Here is a 23023-nt window from a genome sequence, read left to right as displayed (position 1 = left end):
TGTTGTAAGAATGACCAAAGGTCAGGTAAATGCAAAACAACTGAAAAAACATCTGAGACAAAGATACGAAATCATGTATATGTAACACTTCAGTATGAGGTTTTTTTCCCCAGAACATAATATTGAAGTATCCTTCTTATCAGTCTTCCTCTCAGTCATTATACAACTCTTCACATTTTAGTTTAAAATGCATGTAAATACATATCTCAGCTAATTGTGAGAATTTCCTTGTGAAGTTCATTTAGTTCATAACACAGTTCTGCTGCTCTGCTAAAATTGCAAAATCTCAAGATCAAATTCAGACTGAGTCCCCAAACATCTGGCAAAACAGCTAAACCATCTAGGAATCTGGCTTTTGTACAGAAAACTACATTCTAGAATGCATTACACTATTGCTGTTTACATTAAAAGTCCTCTGAAACTGCTAAGTATAACTAATAGTATTTATTCGTATTAGGAATTATGCCTTAAACATCTGTCAAATAAAATAGGGGAAGACTCTACTTAGGGATTTTTTTCTCTATGTACTATTACTATCAGTCTTGTGGTGTAGAGCCGTAGTCTGTAAAAATAACTTCAATTGCCAAATTTTTATAGTAGATTAAATTTAGTGAATATAGATCTTTATATGTGACCATGCAGAGCATACTTTTAAGAAGTTTTAACCAGTTTTGAAACACTGTAGTGTATGTCCTTCCCGCACCTTCTTTTTGGAATGTGCAGTTTCCTTGTCTTTGGATATTCCAGTTGATAATTTTCTTATTTCCCTTTAGATGTTTCTTTTTCTCCTTTTCTATTCACTTCCGTGTCTTCTTTACTCTGCTGTCAAAATAGATACAAAATTCTGTGCATAATTTCTTAGAGTAAAACTACATGAACTTTCAGAAACATTTTAAGAAGTAAAATTTCAACATGAAACATGAGATAGAGGTTCTAATCTCAGCTTTCAAGACAGCCGTAAAATGCATGAATGGTCTTTAGAGTATCTTGCAAATGTTTTGTAGCCTGAGTCCTTTCATGAATTCAGACCTTGGCTAGTTATTGTCCAGTCTTTTCTGAAGCTTCATGAACAATACAGCAGAGAAACAAATAGATCAAACTCATATGATCTCTACTGTGTTCGTCTGGTGCTAGAAACCAAAACCTGCCTTTTGTAGCACCTTACTTTAAAGGCAGGTACACATATTGCTTTCACATAAGTATTATTGTAAAAAAATTAGAAGTCACAGGTTAGTTATGCAGGCAAAGGTACATGTCTGCAAACAAATAAAACTAATAACTGCTCTTTCAGCTACTCAGCATTAATCAGAATCTTGCAGGTTTTGACTGAGAAAGTTTTATAAGCACTTTTACATTTTCTAGGTGGGCAGAGACATGCCAATTTTCCTAAAAAGGCTGAATTGTAACCATTTCTATCAGTTACCTGAGTGGTTGTTTTAAATTTAGAGAACGATTTTGCTCGTGGATTTCTTTTCCTCCAAGTTGGTGAATTAGAAGATCCTGAAGTATATTTGCCTGTAGGAAAAACATACACACTGTTTCTTAATTTCAGCCACAATTTCAGGAAACACTCCCTTAGTCTGATATGTGAATTAAATATTACACTGGCTGAAGTTTCAATGAATGCATCAGATGAGTTAGACATCACCTCTGAAACACAAGCTAGTATTACAGGCAGACTCCCTCTAGAACTTTAGAGAAAATTTGTAATACTGCAGCATTTCTGTGAGGGTCGTGGGGACTTCCGAACGAGGAGATTCTGCTATGGACATCCTTGTTTTTAACAAAGGGAATGCTCCTGGGCTGAAGACCTTTCCAAAGGCATCAATAGCTTCTGTTTTATCCCTGCTTGTGAAAGCCCTGTATACAAGGCTATATCGTGTTTTTGTCCTAGACAGTTGATTGTGCCTCAGAATATGCTGATTCATCACAAACCATTTTCTAAAAAGTTTGATTTAAAATTAATATTATTAATATTCTTCTTTTAACTCCATCTTAATGCAATTAATTCAGATAATTAATTTCATAATAATCCCAAAATTTTCAGCTTATACACAATGTGTAAATATTACCATAGTTTTCTGTTGGTGTCCAAAATCTCCTATTGGTGTCAGGCTGATTCTTTTGTTTGGAGCCTTTCTGACCATAAGACTCAGGTACTGCTGGAAAGAAAGGCAGCAAAAATGTTAATGATTGTTCTTACAACAAAAATGCTGATTCCCTTTTTTTCAAAAATGACCTACCCTGTTTTAACCTGGAAATTTAATAAAATGTATTCTTCCATAAAGAATATTCTCTCTATAATCTCTATACCAGCTTGTTCACATTTAATGAAAGCAAAAGTTCAAAGGAAAAAGAAAAAAGACACAACTCTTTGTCCTCATGACAAAGCACTGACATTGGAATTTGTTTCACTTACCTTTATTCGCTTTAAAGTAGGCATTACTATGCCTGGAATAGGTCCCTGTTATTAGAAACTAAGACAGGGAGGCGCCTCAAAATGCAGGATCAACCCATCTTAAGAGAGATGACTGAAACTGGCAAGATAAAAATCACTTTCTTAACACTTCTGATTATTTAAATTATTTACCACTAAATCTGTTGACAAAGTGACAAATGAAAAAAAAACAATTATGCAGAGAAACCATGGACACAAAAGTGAAAATTCAAATAAACTCCAAATGAGGTACTAGATTGGGTGAGGCTATATATATTAGCAAGATAAAAATAAAGCAAAAGATGCAATAAATCTGAAGCAGATTGTCAGAAAGATGCAAGACTCAGAATCCCACTTGTAGGTTTCTTGTCAAATTAATGACATAGCATGTACCATCAAGCGGACAGTAGAGTAAGATGAAGGAAAGTGTCATCCTTTATGAACAGCAGAAAGAATAGATTCAGTCCTCTGTCCAACATAATTAATTTGAAAAAAATAATACTAATGTTAAACACAAAGGTTTACACTGCATTTAAATTGATAACAGAAGTGTGAATAAGACCCAAACCCTTGTTTATTCAAGACAAAAACCAATTCTAAATAACAAAAATAAATACAAACCCATAACAATGAAAACTCCAGTGAAATCCCAATTATGGAAATATATCCTGCAAAAAGGTTATGAATTTTCCTAGTTCATAACCTACTAGGAAAAATGAGGTTGAACAAGAAACATTTCTTGAGACACAACTGAAATTCTACTGCAAAAAATATTTCTACTATAAGTAGTTAGAATGAAATAAGAGCTTAAAGGTGGAGTTTTCAAGGTTTATTAAATATTTGAAAATAATAAGTCATATAAGATATGCTGTAAAAAGTGGGGATCATTATATTTGTGCACATCAGCACTTCATTGCAACCATGAATTCCTGCGGTAAAGACGGCTCAACTATTGTTCATGAATATTCTGTCTGAAAAATTGTAAAGCTTTATAAAATTTTACGTTTCTGTCTATGGATACAGCTGAAATCTAATTGTGAAAACTATGCTTGATCAAATTTACCCATGCCTGTATTTAGGCATAAATAACTTATTATTCACCTGCAGGGAGCCAGTTGAATCCAGCACAATATAGACAGGCATTTTAAGAATTCTGTGTAAGTAGGAACCCACCAGTAGGTCCATTGAATTTCGGTTTTTGAGTGACAGTCCGGTAGACTACATATGCTGATCGTCGAGGTTCTGGAGAATTTAAATGAGCGTATCTTCCAGTTTCTCTCCCATACGGACTGGTAGAAGCAGTCTCATCATACTTATTTACCTTTTGTTGGTAACTTGGTTTTACTTTGGGGTCCAAAGTGTACATTCCTAAAAGTGAAAATACAACCAAAAAGGTTGTGCTATTATTCAAAATTTCACATAGTGCAGGCAACTGGATGCTGGACAACAAGGTTTTAAAAACGTTCTTTGTAAATAGTCCAATCCACGTATGGGCTGTCCGTATTTGACACTAAGAACAGAAATTTACTAGATAGTGCTAAATCATCTCACAGTTTAGTAAATAGAAATGAATAAGATTTTTTGAAAATACCTTTGCCGGTTAGTGCATTAGCTGAATTTCTTCGTTCCTCAGAAATCCTTTTATTTTTCTTAACTTCCTTACAGTGGTGGCTCTTTACCAGTTCAATGTGGTTTGTTTCTGAGGGTTTAAAATAATACATATTCACTTTTTTTGAAAGCACAAAAAATGTTCATATCCAAAAATGTTGTGGTGTTTTGAAAACATAATCTCCTACTTTATATATAGGCCCCTTTGGGTGCAACATGGTTTCACATGTTAATTATTCCAAAAGCGTCATTCCTCAGAAGGAAAGCAAAAATGTCTGTATTTCCTCCAGCAGAAGATATCTTGAAAGCCAACTAAAAAATTAACTCTAAATGCAAAAATCAGATCATCCTTTCTCTACACTGCATAGGGGTCGACCTCTGGAACACCCATGGTTGAGCCTATGGAGACCAATCTATGCACTCCAAAGGATGCCTGGCTGAACTGTGAATGACTTCTGCCTGTAGCATCTGGATACATCCTGGACATGGGCAGTGCATGAGCATAACAAAATACTACAAATGATGAAGATAAATTTGCAACAGCACTGGCTGCACAGGTAAACCCCCTTCAAACTACAAACAGAACTTCACAGGGAAAGTTGCATTGTAAAGTAACCACGGTGCTCTTCTACTGTCCCCTGCTATCTTCAGGAAGATGTGGCTTCATTCTTCCTTTTCTCCTGCTAATGTAAATAAGCATTTTTGGCTCCTCTCATTTCCAGCCAAAGTGTGGCAGAAATTCTCTACTTCTGCTTCAGTTTATGGGGTAAAGACAAAAAAATGTCCTTTCTTTCCTTTTTACTCTAAAACTGCAAAGAAATAACTGGATAACAATCTACTTAAAATAACATTTTCTGCATTGACAAATATATTCTAGAATTCTCTTGTGAAAAGGATGAAACTTATCATCAAGGTACTTCAGTGTAGGTATTTTAATTTGCTGTATGTGACTAGTTTTTAATAAACACACTTTATCCCAAGTGTTATGTTCTTTCCTTAACTGTTTTTTTTACTGGTTTTATTAAGTCCTATGTTCTGTGAGATACCACCTACAATCAAATCTGTTTTACTTGGCGGAAGCGGAAAGTGCACAGCACTCAACATGATCTGACATGTGGGCATCAAAGACTTTAGTAACTCAGGGAGTTACTAAAGCCCACATTGAATCTATCAGAGGATGTAAACTGGCAGAAAGAAGCAGAATTAAATCACAACATATAACAACTGCTGTCATCTTGCAGTGAAAGAAATCAAGCTGTGAATGGAAATTTCACTTCAGATTGGTTTTAAACAAAATACATAATGTTCACCACACTTGCAGAGGAACAAAAGTAATCTAATCTAAAAATCTGGAAACAAATAATAATGAAGTACCTTTCACATTGGCATACTTTGATGTAATTCGTTCTTTTTCCCAAGGTTGCGCCTCAAATCTGTTCCTATCAACAAATATGTTCCTCTGCATCACAGAACCACCACTTCCTGTAGGAAAGGAGTCTCACAAAGTTATCTATACTCAAGAGCACCCTGAGAAAGGTGAGCAATGCAAACAGCCTGCTTTTTATATGACATCTTTTTAGCTGAAGTGGGTGAAAAAATACAATGAAGACAATGAAACCAAATAGCTGACTCAACAAGGCCCACAAAAATTAGAGAAAATAGTCTGTTAAAAAGAGTTGTTAAATAGTCTGTTAAAAGCTTTGAATACATATTATTGTGAACAGAGACTTAATTATTGAATTGTGGTAACTGTTTATACAGACATAAAGAATATCTAAAAAGAAAGATACTTTTATACATAAAGGTCACAGGAAAAGATGTAGAATGTAAGATACATTTCCACTGTGCAATACAGTTCTGGAGCTAGAAGACCCACACCAGTTTGCTCCAAGCTAGAGCAAGCAGCCCTTGCATGGTACTGCACTATTTTGCATTGACAAACTAAGGGGGAAAAGAGAATACTACAATTAATACTATTTTTATCATTCATAAATATTTATGAAGAAAAAAGGATTGAATACAACTAAGTATTAAGTAAAGTCAAGGAGAATGGAGCATTCTTCAACTTTAATGACATGATTCAATACTGAACTCAATTGGTCAAAACACTGTGTCTTCATTAAGGTCAAGCAAGTTTATGCAGAGGGATCAGATCCTGTTACACAAGCTGCAGGATTGCAGTGTTGTTATATTTCTATAGGATAACTGAAAAATACAAAGCTTATTCATCTTAACTATGGATAGTCTCACAAAAGTAACCGGTTTTGAAAGCATTTTAATTTGAATCACAGAATCACAGTCACAGAATATTCTGAGTTGGAAGGGACTCACAAGGATCATCAAGTCCAGCTCTAAAATGAATGGTCCATACAGGGATCAAACCCACGACCTCGGCATTGCTAGCACCAGGCTCTAACCAATTTGTCTGCATCTCTACACTTGCTTTTTCATAACTCCACAAATCCCTTTCTTTCCCAAAATCAACTGTAATCTGCATAAAGGATATTTTCAGTACAATCCTAAAATAAGCATAATATATAATCATAAACAATGAGTTTGATTGTTGTAATTAATAGTTCAGCATGAGAAAGAGTGTCTAAAACATAACATATAATAACTCAAAAGCAAAATAGTAAAGTTTAATGCATGCATATTCAGTTATTTTATTTACCACACGACGTTCAGCAATGAGAAGCTGATGCTACAGTATATTACCTCCATTGTCAAAGGATTTATGATCTGTTCTGGGAGTACTCTCTATCGTTAGTCTCCTTTCTGTACTCTCTTTTTCTTTTCTTGTATTAGTAAATCTTGTAGGAATTGTGTTACCGTCACCTGGAAAGGCAAAAGAAAGAATGTTTAGCTGTGTGTAAGCACAGGTAATGGCCCTGACATTCTCTTCCTCCCACCCCTATGAGCCATTAATTAGTTTAGTGCAATTTCTCTTAACCTCTCATTTCATAACCTTCTTTCTATTTTATTAGTTATTTGGATCCTGTCTAGAGTAACTGATGTCTAACTTTCATATTCTATAAGAAAATATCATAATTCATAGACTAAAGAAGATGATAGCTTCAAAGTAAAGACCCAGCTATAAATTACCTGCTTATTCACGAGCTTCTCACTATCCATGAATTATATTTATGAATCCTATCTGAATTTATGGCATTTTCAGGATGCATATCATCATAGTACCTGAAGCCTCAGAGAACTCAATTGAAAAACTGTTTTGGGGAAACATATCTATCCTTTTCTCTTAATGTATCTAATGATAAATAAAGACACTTCTTAAAAGGTGTGTTCATACATTTGTCACTGATTCCCTCATCTATAGATTAATATATCTATGTATATGTTAGAAATAGTTTATCAAAACTATTTTAATAACAAACATTTCAAATTTAGAAATTAGAAGAGAATAATGAATTAAGAATCATAAGAACTGGGGTAAATATTTATAAATTTGTATTCCTTTGACCCTAATTATGTTGGATAGTCCAGAATCCAAAACAAAATTGAACTCTTTTTGAGGAGGTATTTACTTAATCTAAATTTAGTTATAGAAAAGTCTGATGTATCACTGCATTTTGACATCAAGACACCCAAGACAGCCAGCAGAGATCATGGAGCACCTCTGGAAAAGTGGCTCATCTCACCCTTTGGCATTGTCTGATGATTCAATAAATAGGGGATCATTGGAGTTCCTGTCTCTTTCCACATACCTTAAAGAGCCTAGATGAGAAATTTAAACTACATTCCTAACCTTAGGATGGTTAAAATTAGACTACATAAATCTTTATCATGAAATTATATGAAATACCTGTGTTGTGTATGTCAGGAAAGTACACACTGTTAATAGCCCATTTCCAGCTTTTCTGTCCACATTTGATGCAGGTTGTCACCAAAAGTGTGACTAAATATATGGCAAAAAAGAATGCAGTGTTTTTGTAATATGCTGATAAATTCAAATATGTTTTCTTGTAATACTTTATTTTCACTACATTTAAAAAGTGAAGAGGAAGTGCAAACTATGTAATAGGTTCTCCCTGTTACAGCAATTTCAGAAGTGGTAAATACAGTCCAAAGAAATCAAAATACTTGCCTTTCTGCAAGTTTTGTTCAGTAGCTTCCAAGGGTAATAATTCCTCTTGCCATGGTGAAGACATGGATTTTGTTGATTGGTGTTTGTAAGGGTTCTGAATCCCATAATACTCTCCTACACATGCCCCAGGAGGGAAAAAAAAAACCAACCCTAGAGTTTACTGTATTGGAAGCACTGCTTTGAAGGAAAGAGTGACTAATTTCATATTTACCAGATTTATAGCATATATCCCTTATTGCTCTTTCCTCTTCAATATCTGTAACAGTCTTAGGCATCCAGTTAGAAACATCTGTAGGAAATATTTGTAAAAGATTACAAGATAACTATACAAAGACCTTCAATAATTCTTAATGATCAAATATGATAATGACTTTCATTTCTGTTATTTTTGTTTCTGACTGCAACCTGGGCTTCTGGACTGAAAAATGATCACTTAATATTAGGTATTTTAAAGTGCAATGGAATTGCAGTTAAAACACATTTTAAGAAGCAAATGTTGGTTGATTCAAAAGGATTCAAAAACACCTCCAATATTCATTTTCAAAATAATCCATCATTCATACCCACGAGGAGATCAGATTCAACATGTCACCAGGGAGTGCTTGTCACAAAACCTCTGCCCAAAGTTACTATCTTCTGGAAGAGCTGGTGAAGTGAGTGCTCTGGATCTCTCTTGGTTAAGGCCATGGAGATTAGCAAAGCCCTACTTTCTTTATTGTTTAAGTGGCATACTCAGACTGAAACCAAGTTAGGAAGCACTAACAGGCTGCTCTACCAGCCAGCCTGGTGGGCAGGGGGAAAGTGAAAAGTGGCTTGGGGCAGCACAGTAATTGGTTGAGTGCATGCCTAAAAGTAGATCATTCTCTCCCTTTTCACTCTCCAGGAATGTGTAATTTTTTTCCATCCCTATGAATCTCTTATCTCTAAGTGAGATACAATCAATGGTTTAACTGTATTAACATATATGTGTGTATATATATATATATCTATATATCTATATAAAAATATAAAAACATTCAATTCAACTGATGGAGAGTTTTGCATCATTCTCTTTACTAGATTTAAGAATAACTTTCTCTAAAAAATGACTGCCTACAGAGTTTGGTAAATCAGCTGAAAAAATTACTTAAGTTAAAGTCACACAACTATCTTTTGTAAAAAAGTTGTGACTTCACCTTCACTGACAAGTGCATACAGTCCTTGTTCAAAAATATGTTTCCCCAGAAGAAAAGTACCTCCTAAACTTATCATTTCATCCCACAGTTTTGAAGAGTTCTTGATGGCCATCTGAATTAGATTACAGGAGTTAGAAAATAACTGCCTTGCTCACATCTGGTGACTACCAGTTCCAAGATTTTAAAGATTAACTGAAAACTATTTCAAAAAACTTGTCAACAACTCTTTTCTAAAAATGCAATGGTTATTATAACAGATCAGTTGTGAAGTACATTGCAAGAGCTGGCAAACCCATTCAACTTGCTTATAAAATAAAAAAGTGTTTACAGTTGTCTTCCTCTTCATCATCCTCTTCATCGTCCTCTTCATCACTGAGGTTTATAATCAGTGGAGGGTGAATTGGCACTAAAACATTCTCTTGATTTCTGAGTGAGTCTTGACGATGGGCTGGATGCAGAATGCCTCCTTGGACATCCTGTTTCAATGGGACATCTGCAGACAGCATTAGATTTACTTTGTTAGGAGGAAACTAAAGTATCACATCCAGGTTTACACCAGCAGGCATACTTCTGAAACCATTATCAGGATTAGGCATTATCTTGTGCAGAGGTTGGCGAGAGAGCACCTCCCAACTCCAGAAAGTATGAGAAACACAGGTACCAGCTCCTCTGAATGGACACAGGCACTGCTGAATACAGAATTTGAAAAGAGAACATTTTCATCACTGCCCTATATTAAAAAGCTGCAAACATGCTGTATCACTTGCTACAGCATCCATTTTGAAGAATTTAGCAATGCTAAGCACAGGATTGCTCATTTTAAATTTGAAGACTTTTTGTATATCAAACTAAATCTCAACTGCCTTAACTAGGTACAAAATGTAGATTTGTGAAAGAATATGAAGTTCATGAAAATATCATACACTTAATCAGAAAACAAATCAGAAAATATATTATTTTCCTAAGGAATCTATCTCCACACATAATATTTTCAGCAAAATGACTTTAATACTGAGATAACATATTCCAAGAGCCAGGAAATGCAATGGACTGAAAAGAAAAATGATGAAAAATAGTGAGTCTATCTATATTATTCAAGCTGACTGATTTGCAACCATAGTATTCTGTGAATTAATAACCAATACTAAAAATACTGAAGTTTGATATATTTTCCAGTCTAAAAGAAAGTTTGGGCATTTTTCTATTATTCCAGTTGTTTTTATTCTTGTACAACTCTTGCTTGCCTATGAGCAGCATGTATATCATGTTAAACCCTTTCTCATAACATGATTGCAGATCAGATTTGTTGCATCTCATGTAAGAGATGTGTAAGATATAACACTCTAACGTGATAGAGCCTTTTTCACTGTTCAGAACAGGCTACTTTTAGCTCCAGGTAGAATAAGCCAAATCAAACTTAAATTAGTTTAACAAGATTTTTAAGTATTAGAAAAAATTGCAGGTTTAGTATTTGCAGTGCTATTGTGGAGCACAGAGACTTTGAATTTGTCCATATCGCAGGAAAAAGTGAAAGGGTTTGGTCTGTTTTCTAGTTGTGATTGCCAGAAATTGCTCTTACACAGGATACCCTTGCCCACAGTGTCTCTTGGGTACAGCCTCTGACTTGCACCACAGCCAAAAGCATGCCTGTGCTGTCTGTGTATGTGGGAGCTATGCCAAAGGCAGTATGGAGCACTCGAGGTCCTGCCTTGATCCTGTGTGCTTAGTTAGGCTCCACATGCCCAGGTATGACAGGCTACGTTTTTCTGCGGCAACTTCAGGAACACCAGGTTTCATGGTGACTTGCTCTCTTCACTCCTGCTTCTGACATCTGTCTTGGTTCTTTGCCCTGGACCCTTATCCTGTTCTGGGTTCCAACCGTCTACCAGGATGCCTGACAGTCAAGAGCTCCTCTTAGAAATGGATGAGAAAAAAGATCCAACTTGTAGTGGTGGGGTTTTCCAAAATAAGAGTGCTGCCTTACACACTATTACTGTACTTCAGTAAAATGCAACCAATGTTCAAGCCCGAAATTTTTATTCAAAACAATGAACTAGAAATATATCTGCACAAACAGCACTGTAATCTGATGTTATCTCTCCAAGGGGCATCTCATCCATATATGCTGTGCTCTATCAACAGATACTGGTGTCCCTACCAACCTCCTCCTCCCACCACACATACTACTTTTGATTTCTCTTAAATTATTACCTGCATACTAACCATTTGAACTACTAGAGAGATTAAATCTATTAAAAATTCAAGTTAAGCAAGATTTTTATTCTATGGATCTCAGCAACCTAAATGTGACTTCATCTTTTATATCACTAATAGGTGTGACATTTCATAATATGACAGCTAAAACAATTTGTGTGGCAATCTTATTCAAATTCCTTTCTTGCCCTTGAACTTACTGGGATAGCACATCATACCTCATTGATTCACCATGGTGCATTTCCTGACCTTACTATATGTTACATAAGCACTGGAAGGGCATTTTTGTCTATTTCATTACTCTAATGAACAAATTGTTGAGAAAATATTTTTACTCACTGTTACTAGGTGGCAAATAAAGTCCATTTATATTACGGGGTTTTCTGTGAAAGAAGTCACAGCTTATCCTCCTACAGCCTACGGGCTCTGTCTCCCAGAAACAGGAGAATTTGCTGTAGTTTTGCTGCAGGAGAAAACAGTTTTCAAGTGTTGGAAATACAACAATCAAAGTGGAATAAATGGATTAGTACATGCTGTGTGAACATAGGATTGAATATATGACAGTTCACACTGCTGTAAACATATGACCAAGACTTTGTGGGACCACATTCTTATAGTTTACAGCATCTCAAATTATCTTGAAGTTTATCATAAGCTCTAGACAGCTCTAAAGTTATCGAGTAAGGTCAATGGTGTTTGGTGATGTAAAATTGTTTCTAGATTAGAATAGGGGTAAGACAGTCTACTTAGTTTACTGCAGACTGTTCATGAGCTGATGGGAAAGGAAAAAAAAATCTCCTAAGTCATTTAACCGACGTGGCTGAGCTTCCTTTTCTGTACAATGGGAAAATCAGATCAACCTCCAATAAAATGTGCTGTACAAGTGCAAATCTTGCATTAGTATTGCCTTACTATTAAAGGACGTAGATCTATGAGAAAACATGGGGTAAGAAACACCAGAAAACTGTAAGAAAACCCAGAAAGATTCCCAACAAAAACTGAAAAAAATTGGGACTTGATGTTGAGACAGCTGCTATTACACTGCTCACACCACCTGTCAGCTGTTTTTAAAGATGACAAACAAAAACCTAATGGGAATAATAGACTGTCTACATGGATTTGTTTTTGTTTCTTTACTCATATATGTACTCATACTGCTGCTCTTTCTCTATTGATCAATGTGCCACCAGCTAAAAAGCCTGCACAATACTTCAGAGATAGTACTTCCACAACGAGTCAGTTCTCTTAGACATACATAAAATTATTGTTCTGCATCTCTGTCTTATCAGAGTTCGCAGTTTTTAGCATCATCTCTGATGATGCAATTCACTTATCCTTAAAACTTGGGGTATCTTCCTCAAACATATGATAAACTTGTAATTCCAAAGAGGCAAGTGCTCATGAGCTTTACCTTCAGTGTGTAAACTCGGGTTTATATCCTGGATGTGATTCAGTTCCCACCTGAGAACTGTAAATGCCAGGGTGGGGGTTATTTCTGAATAAGTTTTTGAGTAATTTCTTAAATGAAAACAAGGCCAGACTGGAAAATATTGGAATATTTGGAAGCAAATTTCTCTCAGTTCCAGACATTAACAGCTACATCTAGGAGCAGCATCTCCAAAAACTTTTGGATTGTAGTCAGTACGCTTGGGCCACCCCCTGAGACACAAAGCCCATCTCCCAGGCATTAACACCTAACTCCCTAGCCCTTAAAAATGGATGGAATAACCAAGAGCCCTAAAACCATCCCTGGATTTTTACCAGGTGGAATGTAAGTACTTCTTTGAATTAAAGCTATCAGCAGTCAGGCAAATCATAATCTTATCCTGAAAGCAGTTTTCTTCCAAATACCAGACCTTCAGATGAAACAAAACTCAGTGGATAGTGTAGCTAAAACAAAAAATTGTTGAATGAAACATGTGGTACCTTCTCCATGTGGTTGAACTGTTGAACTGAACTGAGAGCAGTTGTTAGCCAGGATGGAATGTTACATGTTAACAGTTGCCAACTGCTCCTCCAGCTTGGGACATCAGCATGATTCTGCTGCATAACCTGCCCAGGCTGAACATCTTCCTTTCTCTCTATTGCATCCAAGTAAAATATAGAATATCAGATTGTTTCAAAGAGTCACCCATTCTGGTGCTTTTTAATGTGAAATGGAACAAACTCATTTAGTGAAGCTTAAGTAAAATCCAACTTCTTGCTGATGGAACTGTGGCCTTAAAAACAAATCTTTGATACCACAATGATACCACAGCCTGCTGGGCAACAACAGTCAGAGGGAGAAGTGAGAATATGTGTGAGAGAAAGAACCCTCGGACACCAAGGTCAGGGAAGAAGGAGGAGGAGAAGGTGTTCCAGACGCCGGGGCAGAGACTGTCTCCTGCACCCCATGGTGAAGGCCATGGTGAGGCAGCTGTGCCCCTGCAGCCCACGAAGATCCGACGGGCAGAGATGCACCTGCAGCCTGCGGAGGGCCCCACGCCAGAGCAGGTGGATGCACCCAAAGTAGCCTGTGACCCCATGAGAAGCCGGCGCTGGAGGAGGTTCCCGGCAGGACCCATAGACCCAGGAGTCTATAGGAGTCTACTCTCGATGCGCCGGCGCTGGGGAAAGCGCAGCTGCCGCCGGGCCCCGCTCGGGCCGGGCCGAGAGGAGCCACCGCGCCGCTGGGCCTGATGGCGGCCCCGCCCCGCCCCGCGCAGCAGCAGCAGCAGCGCCCCCGGCAGCGGCGGACTCCATTTCCCATGGCGCAGCGCGGGCGCGCAGGCGCAGGCGCAGGCGCGGCGGCGGGCGCGGGCGGCCGGAGCCATGAGGCGGCGGGGCGCGGTGCAGCGCAAGGTGCCGTGTCTGTTCGTCACCGAGGTGAAGGACGAGCCCTCGGCCAAGCGGGAGCGACAGGTGGCCGGGGCGGCACCGGGACTGGCGGATTGGGGGCAGGCAGGTGGGGCTGGGCCCGTGCCCGAGCCCAGGGGAAATCGCTGAGCCGCGGGTTACAACAGCGCGGATCGTGTTAGAGCCCCTGGCCACAGCCGAGTGGCGAGAAGTGTGGCTGCAGATTTAAGGGAAACTCACGGGAGAGGTTTGCATAGGATTCTCCCCCTGAAATTCAGGGAAGAAGGGCCGTCTGAGTGCTGTGTCAGCTCAGCCCCACGCATTTCCTGGCAAGTGCATACAGGTGTTCACCCTGATGCTGTGTTTGCTTTTTCTAAGTGAAGGCCACTCCAGCATGACCGCACGGGGAGCCTGCGTAAAACCATGCTGCCATTCCCACCTGTGAGCCTCGTACGAAGAAAAATGAGCTTGTATCCCTTTTGGGTTTGGGTTTGTTTTTTTTTTTTTTCTTTGTGGTTGTTTTCTTTTTGGAATATTAGGCTTATGACAGAAGAATTCATTTGAGGCTGTGAGATGTGGACAGACTGGGGCGGCAGTCACCTGTCTGGCTGCAGACCTCCAGCTTGTGTTCCCTGATTTTAGTAGCAGCTGCGTAGTGAGCTTGAATTCAGCTCTGGGTGATCTTCCCCCATTGGTGATTGGCTTCTGGATGAAAGAGTTGAAATGGTTGCCAAAAGAACAGTAACATAATTGTTCAATTCAGAGTTAAACCATCTCATTAATGGTCATGTAAGAGTACATCCCTACACTGGTGATTCTTTGCACAGAAAAACCTAACAGGGTATTGGATCCGGAAAATGTGGAAGTTTTGAAGAAACAAGGGTGAATTGCAATAGTATTAGAAATCAGCTCTATAATAAGTGTAATACTTAACAAGTTGGATTTATAGAGGCCAGCTGTAAGGAGCAAGAATCTACATGAGAGCAAGGCAGTAACATAGCCACTTGTCTTCCTTTCAGCCATTTAAAGTTTTGGCAACTGACACTATAACTGGAAAGGCATTAGAGGCAGATGTACACAATGCAGTTCCTACTGAAAAGGTGGATGGAACCTGCTGTTATGTAACTACGTATAAAGGTAATAAGGAAGATCCATTTGCAGATTTCTCACGCTGACTAGAAGTCTTGTTTTACTTAGTTTTCACTTTTATTGTATGATTTATTTACAGCTGCTGTGAATTCAAGTGTCATTAAACATCCTGACCACAAAGTAATAGTTACCATAAACTTAGAAGGTGTTTCTAAAGTTCTTCTAGAATTTACTCTCTGAAATACATGAAGTGTGATTTAAGTGAATATGAACATCTAGGAACTATTCCAGTTTTTAAACTTCCTATTAGTAAGTCTTCCTTGCAAATTGGGTCATGTGTAATAGAGTGTCTAATTTCCTTGGGGAAGATCAATACAAGTACAGAGGTTGGGAGGAAATGAGAAGACTGTGGTTCATTGACTCACTGGGGTTCATGCCTTCACCTGAAATTGTAAGGAATGTATTACACTAGGCAAGACTGTCTATAGAATCTAAAATAGATTCGGAAATTCATATAGTGTAATTTGAATTTAAATTGTGGGTGGCTTTGCTTATAAAATTTCTCTAGTGGCAAATGAGAATTCCTATCTTGCCTGTTATGTAGTTGATTTTAGTACTGTGCTGGGTATGGTTACCTCAGTAAAATGATGCTTTTATCTCTGGAAACTCCTAGGACAGCCCTACCTATGGGCCAGGTTGGATCGAAAACCCACCAAACAAGGTGAAAAAAGGTTTAAACGATTCTTGTATTCATTGGAAGATTGCAAAGGTTGGTGAAGATTTCTTTCCTTCTTTTTGACAATGCAAGTTATCCAGTTGGAAAAATGACCAAGCTAACATGGGAAATATCTGATCCTGCTCCAGTTTTTTTAACATCACTCTTTACATTGAAGAGCTTTAAACTGGACTAGGTAGCTATTTTTTTAATCTTAAATTTTGAACCTTTAAACTTCTTAAAGCCTAAATGCATCTTTAAACTATCTTAATTGTAGACCACTCAAGTGTGACAAATGCTGGTGTTTGTACAAAGTAACTGGGACTACTGTCTGTAAAACAAGGTTTAGATCAATGGTATTTTGATGATTGCATTGAAAGACAACTAAAGCAAAGTTGGTTAACAGTTTGCCAAAAACTCAGTGTTGCATTTATATGTCTAGAATTTGTTTGGAATATTGAAGAGGATTTCAAGCCTGTTCCAGATACCTGGATTCCAGCAAAGGACATAGAGTTCTCTAATGGCAATCCTTTGCCTGATGAAAATGGACATATGCCAGGTACCTATGATGCAGCACAGGTAAAACTGGGGAAAGGTGTGTGTGAATTTCTGAAGTGAATCAGAATTAGTTCCAGAGTTAAAAATAGTAATTAACGTATTCAGAAAAAAAAAAAATTGGAATGTCATTCATTCACTGTCAAGAAAGGCTTTGTTCTTCTGACACATGGAAATAATTGCAGTTTTCTGTACAAACTTACAGGCCTTCAGCTGAAGGCATAATTGTCACGTTTGAATTCTTATGAGATACAACAGTTTTTACTCTTTCTGTTTGTACTTAACTGTAGGTTTTTCTAATGCATGCATTTAATAACTTCAGTTATTTACTTTGGTAAAATGCAGTGTTTTCTCATAGGTTGGGTGCCTGTGGAGAAACACAGTAAGCAGTACTGCTGGCACTCATCTGTTGTAAATTATGAGGCTGGAATAGCGCTGGTATTGAAACACCATGCTGACCCGGGGCTTCTGGAAATCAGTCCCGTGCCATTATCAGAAATCCTGGAACAAACATTGGAGCTTATTGGGACTAATATCAATGCAAATCCATATGGTAAGTTTATATGGTCTGGTTTTGTTTTTTTAGTTAAATACTTTCTTAATTTCGTGGTATTTTTGAGCTAAATAAATGCATTTTTTTCGTGTAAGTATTTTTTTAAAAGTTTTCCAGTAGCTACCTTTTTAGAAAGGAGAGAAGAGGGCTGGCTGAAGGAACTCTCACCCAAAAATACTCACCTTAGAAAGCTGAGTTGTCATGGGACTAGTTGTGTCTTATTAAACCTCAGTTACTATAAAAATGCGTTGCTTTAGTCTTTCAAAAAATATTTTGACTGGAAAAGCTGTTTTAAATATTACAATTAAAATACTAATAAAATTTTTTAAGATTGTTTCTTGGTGCCTTCATTTTTTTTCACTTGCTGTTTTGATGAGTTGAAGTAGAAAATTTTATTCAGCCATTTTTTTGGAGCCCCTAAAGTTAGTCACAAGTTGCAATTTTTAAATTATTAAATAGGATTTTTTTTTAAGGAAATTTAATTTAGGCTAAATTTTGGTTGTGGCTTCTTCCTTTAAAAGCCTTATAACAAAAAAAGTAATTGGGTATGAGCACAAGTGACTTCAAACTTCTGTGCTTTGCTGTTAGGATAACTTGCAAGGATGGATAGGAAAAATAGTCCTACCCAGTCTTAAGCATTTTCTCAATATGTACAAGAATTGCAACAAAAAGTTCTAATAGCTGTATTCTTAAATTAAGGTTTATGTTAACATGAAAAGGCAATGCATTTGTTAACAGCTCATTTTTAAGTATTCATGAGAAGATATGCCAGATTTTCAGGAACTAAGGTGTTTATGCTATTAATCATGATCTGAAGCATGAAGGATTTAGCTGGTACCTTTATGGTGACTGAGGAGGTGACCACAAGAAAAAAGCAGACAACTGTATAAATCTCTGTGTCATGTTTATTTTATACAAAGGAGGAGGGGATTTTAATAAATATAAACTAAAATGTAAGGAGAGACAGCTGCCTTTGGTACGTAAAAATATAACTAACTGTTCTGTAAAAGACGAGACAATCTTGTCGTATCTAATAGAAGTTTACCTTTACAGAATGCTTTTAAGATACCTGCAGTAAAAAACGTGAGGAAACACATTAACTAGGAGGAACGTATTTGTTTCCTTAAACACAGGATTAGGAAGCAAGAAGCACCCTGTACATCTTCTAGTACCACATGGAGCATTTGAAATAAAGAATCCACCTGCTTTGAAGCAAAATGACATACTGTCTTGGTTTGAAAGCTGCACTGAGGGTAAAGTTGAAGGAATTGTGTGGCACTGCCATGATGGGTGTTTAATCAAGGTACGTATATGGATGGACAGGTCAAAAGCACTATAATACATAAAATGTGAAGTACTGTATTAATTTTTTGTCTTTTTTTCCGAATTCTTTAATAGTAAATGTTCTCCAACAAATGAGATGACAGTAGAATTAGTAAAGCCACTGAATCACTACAATGACAACATGTTGAATTTTTTAATTCCCAACATTCTAATAACATAATTGGGAACATATTTTCTTGCCTCTCTGTATAGGGATCATTAGTTTTAAAACTTAATTCTTGTATTTAAAAAGTAAGTTCTTGTAATGTTGACTAATAGAACAAGCATTATTAATAAGAATGTGATTTTTTAGCAGTTTGTATTATTTCTGAAACTGGAGGACAGCTTGGTTCTGGTTTGCCTTTTGTGTTTTGTTGTTGTTCATGTTACAGAGATAACTGATTAATGGTTTTTAAGTGCCCTGATGCAGAGAATCCTAGAATCCACAAGCACCCACACACCTCCCAAGTTGGGAATTGTTGTGCTACTTTATCAAAAAGGCTGAACTGATCTTATCTTTCCTTTTCTTTTAGCTCCATCGCCATCATCTTGGTTTACCTTGGCCACTTGCAGAGACATACCTGAATTCTCAGCCTGTTGTAATTTCTTTTAATAGAATGAAATATGACTGTGACTTTGAACCAAAGAGTTTGTTTCACCATTTTTCAAAGTTGGATGGACAAAGATTTGACAGACTCAAAGATATCAAGTTTGATGCTTGAAACGATTGTTTTAAGTTAATGTATGTGCTGCATTCCTCTTACTTTTCTGTACCACAGAATTCTTCATGAATGCTCTTCTAGCTTAGGCAACAGCCCAGGTACTGTATCATTTTAATTTTATTCTAAATGACTAATTTTAAATAACAGAAATCTGCCAGCCAGAGCAGAGATCTAGCTTCCAGCATGTTTATTTTCTGAAAAATCCTTAACTTTTGAACCCACTCCTGGAAACTGCTAGCATTTAGTAGTGTAGGAAGTGTGTTGTCTACTGGCTGGTCTTAAAAGCTTTACTAATGAATGCAGTCAACTGGAAAAGTTACATAGGTTGCGCTTCTACAGATGTAATTATTATATGTACACTATTATATGTAGGTTTGAGATTTAGCATCAAGTTTCTTAACAGTAAAAGGACATATTTCACGTGGGACCAGAATTAGTCCTAAAATTTGACAATTTTTTTTACAGTTGTAACAGTTTCTTATGGGGAAAACTTCCTGGTATCATTTAACTGTTCATCTGCAGCATTATGCTATTATTTAAAAACCCAATTAACCTATATCCTACAGGGATTGCACTATTTTGGGAAAAAAGAGTAAATAATAGAAAATAAATGAGTTTTATTTTGGAGAACCTAGTAAGTGGAGAGAGAGACATGACTTGGCTTAAATCCCATTTACAACTGCATCTCAACAAGGAAACTTTGTCAAGGGCATACTAAGATAAGGTATACAAATAATAAAGTGAGACTGAATGATCATTTGAGTTGGCTTTATTTCATCTCTGCTATAAAAGTACACATCTAGCTCTATAAAATAAACAAAATGAAAAATGAATTATGTACAAAAATACCAGTGGTTTGGCTGAAACACTGTAACTTCATTTCCAGTTCTTTGCTCTTGGATTTTGTAACATAGAGGTAAAAATAACCAGGCATGTAAGAGCAGACATCCAGCACACTGACCCTGAGTTCAGAGTTAAACATTATGGCCACACAAGACAAGAGCAAATTACATACTCCTACTGATCTGGGACTTAGCATACTTAGTATGCTGACAGTTTAAAAAAATTTATTAACTTTTAGGATAAGCCCAAGGTTTCAACTTCACCTGACACCTTACTACCCAAATTAACTGTTCTGAATTAAAATATATTATTGCACAGGAGCTGGGAGAGGTAAAACTTGCTTTTATTTTGACTATTGTATATAAATACTGACCATGAACTGTTGAATAATCCAATTCTGCAATCTTAGGTGTGTGCAAACTAACATAACTTTGAGAGACTTGTATAATTCTAAGATAAACACAGACAATTTTATTTTTTGTATCAATTAGGAGGATACTGAACACAAGCCTAATCAACAGAAATGTTGCCTGGACTATCCTGAATGCCAGACTCTTCATAAAGCTGCTTCAATCTCTCTTCTAAGATGATATTTTTTTTTACTTCTTCATTGTAGTTATATTTTAGATCCTCAAGTTCTTCAAAAAAAGAAGGGTTATAGGTTTCTAGTTCTCTTCTCAGCTCTTTTGTCTCTTCCTATTGAAAAGAATAAAGGAGTACCACTTTTATCCAGGACTTTGTTAATACCACGCAACAGCTTTTTTTGCCTTTTTCTTGAGAGGTTATATGATAAGAGAATAAGGATGTTGTCTAGAGGCAAAAAACACTACCCATAAATAGCACCTTCCCAAGAAACCAAATAGGCTTTGTAAACAATATTTAGAGGTTGACTTTGTCATTTAATATTAATTTAGCTATTAAATGGCTCCTCCTAACTAACCATAATTTTGCTTATTATGTTGCCTAGGATGATCCTCACAGCTCACCTTTAATTGCTGTTTTTCGAGCTCTGAAGCTTCCAGCTGTGACTGGAGGTGAGCCATTTCTGACATTAGCTTGTCAATTTTAGCCTTCTCTACAATTGCATTATGTCCTGCAAAAACAAAGATCTTTTATGAAATTTTAAGTAGTGAAAACCCATGGCACAAATAATCTTGTTTCAGTAATTCTGCATCTCCTGAAAGCTGCAGCAGTTGAAGTGTATAAATCCAGTTGGGATCACCAAAAATTTAAGTCACCTGGGCTTCTCCGTAGTTCTTGTACAAATTAAGCAATGGTGACTAGTTCCTGTGGTTGAATGCAGAACTGTAGCCCCGTGGCCAGTCTGTTAGCACAGCTTTGACAAATACAACATGAACACTTCCTCTGAATTAAATGCAGGAAGTTTGGAACTATCATAAGGGTGTTGTTGCATATGTTCATAATTTCAATAGGGTTAGTTTTGGGGGTTTTTTCCAGTCATATGGCAATGTGCTGCTCCATAGTACTCTGCTTTTCCCATGGAACTGATGCCTGCTACATCTTAAATCATTCACAGAGCTGGTAAGTGGAAATAGACACTCATTCTCTAGCAGCTTGGAATCCAAAGCAAAATGCGTAGGAAAGAGGATTTCAATTAATGACTGACATCTTACAGTCTTTTGAGGTTAATGAATCAAGTTGGAGCAGATTTTTCCCACATACCTCATGAGCGAAAAATCATACAAAGTTTACAGCCTCTTGCTCAAAATAATTGATTAGGGAGATTTTTACTAAAAATTCTCTACAAAAAGGTTATATATGTACTCAAAAATCTGAGACTTTAATCTGCTCCAGTTTACACTACTTTGGCATTAATCTACTTCACATAATTCTGTAGATTTATTATCACTTTGCACACACATATTAAGTAAAAGCAGTTTTAGACCCTAAGTACAAGAAGATCTTTATTTTAGGTATTGAAAATTATTACCAGCTGCCGGACCTCCACTGGTAGAGGTGTGTCTTTCATGCTTATAATCCCCCATCTGGTGCACTAGTTCTGCTTTTTCTTTCTCTAATCGATCATTAGTTAATCTAGAATATAGAACAATTTTAGAATATTTTTTAAAAATTATTAAACATTTTAAAACATAAAATATTTAACTAAAAATTGCAGTGGCCATTTCTTGATCTTCTTATTTCATGTATATTGGCTGAGGTATTTAGTTAGTTATTTAGAAGTCCATTACCTTAAAAGCTGAAGCTCCTTGATGAGGTTTTGCTCTGTCCCTGCACCTTCAGGAAGATGTTTGAGATGCTCAATCTTAAAAGAAAAATTAAGAAAGTTTTATTCTTAAAAACAGTATCCATGGCAATGCAGTTCAGGTAAGAGTTCTCTTGGATACAAGATTTAAAAAAGAATGAAAATAATACTAAGGATGTAACCAAACATTAGGCTATCAGGAAAAAAAAAGCCTTCATGTACAGTTTCCAAACACAAAGCTAGTTCTTGACAGCCTTTCTGAAGTTAGTAAAGATTATTGCTACATATTTCATGAAAGGTGAAGAAAAAAGTATTTAGAAGTTAGATTTACAAAGAAAGTTGGATGCATAGCTACGTCAATGTCATGTATACATACGCTAAAGGAATTGATATACCTAAATCATTTAAATGCTTTAAAAATATTACTGATGTGCTTATTTGCATATCAGGGTGTCCCAGTTAATTTAGAAAGATAGTATGAAAACCCTATGATTTTGCAGTGACAACCCAAATGAGGGTACACTGAACCTGCAGTTAAGTTAGAAGAGGTCCTGATGAGAGGGGGAGGGAGTAAAATTCAGAAGCACAAGAGTGGTTTAAATATGTGATTATATACAGTTAAGGAATG

At 36.7% G+C, this 23023-nt stretch overlaps 3 protein-coding genes across 16 annotated transcripts in view; 1 reads left to right on the top strand and 2 right to left on the bottom strand.

Annotated features, from left to right (window-relative positions):
* Window positions 1-322: 322 nt before the first annotated feature.
* On the bottom strand, window positions 323-12008 carry C4H12orf50 (chromosome 4 C12orf50 homolog; the record flags this gene model as incomplete). Its single annotated transcript, XM_032107004.1, has 11 exons — window positions 323-822; window positions 1424-1515; window positions 2073-2162; window positions 3611-3805; window positions 4029-4136; window positions 5420-5527; window positions 6761-6880; window positions 8148-8261; window positions 8359-8436; window positions 9651-9815; window positions 11876-12008. Coding segments are annotated over 11 exons (1266 nt in total), but the record flags the coding sequence as incomplete, so codon positions are not given.
* Window positions 12009-14305: 2297 nt separating this feature from the next.
* On the top strand, window positions 14306-20085 carry C4H12orf29 (chromosome 4 C12orf29 homolog). 8 transcript variants are annotated; one of them, XM_032107252.1, is made up of 8 exons: window positions 14392-14480; window positions 15391-15508; window positions 15600-15769; window positions 16134-16229; window positions 16618-16770; window positions 17089-17283; window positions 18417-18586; window positions 19140-20085. In XM_032107252.1, exons 3-8 carry the CDS (start codon window positions 15706-15708, stop codon window positions 19326-19328), a joined length of 867 nt encoding a protein of 288 aa, XP_031963143.1. In that variant the 5' UTR covers window positions 14392-14480; window positions 15391-15508; window positions 15600-15705; the 3' UTR covers window positions 19329-20085. The 8 variants fall into 8 exon arrangements, with proteins under 8 accessions (XP_031963140.1, XP_031963141.1, XP_031963138.1 ...); XM_032107249.1 differs by lacking the exon at window positions 15600-15769 and having other exon boundaries at window positions 14306-14437; window positions 16618-16734; XM_032107250.1 differs by lacking the exon at window positions 15600-15769 and having other exon boundaries at window positions 14311-14401.
* CEP290 (centrosomal protein 290) overlaps window positions 20082-23023 on the bottom strand; it is a 49549-nt gene continuing 46607 nt past the window's right edge. For 4 of the 7 annotated variants that reach the window (XM_032107234.1, XM_032107238.1, XM_032107237.1 and 1 more), the window contains 4 exons: window positions 22382-22455; window positions 22123-22226; window positions 21158-21264; window positions 20082-20867 (listed from right to left, as the gene is read on the bottom strand). In XM_032107234.1, coding sequence (XP_031963125.1) covers window positions 20682-20867; window positions 21158-21264; window positions 22123-22226; window positions 22382-22455 — 471 coding nt within the window. In that variant the 3' untranslated portion in view covers window positions 20082-20681. The remainder of the gene's footprint in view (window positions 20868-21157; window positions 21265-22122; window positions 22227-22381; window positions 22456-23023) is intronic. The other 3 variants (XM_032107236.1, XM_032107239.1, XM_032107241.1) reach the window with 1 other exon arrangement.

The sequence above is a fragment of the Corvus moneduloides genome, chromosome 4 (genome assembly GCF_009650955.1).
Source record: "Corvus moneduloides isolate bCorMon1 chromosome 4, bCorMon1.pri, whole genome shotgun sequence".
NCBI lineage: Eukaryota > Metazoa > Chordata > Aves > Passeriformes > Corvidae > Corvus > Corvus moneduloides.
The sequence above is the reverse complement of the archived record's forward strand: the minus strand, read 5'-3'. Positions and strand labels throughout refer to the sequence as shown.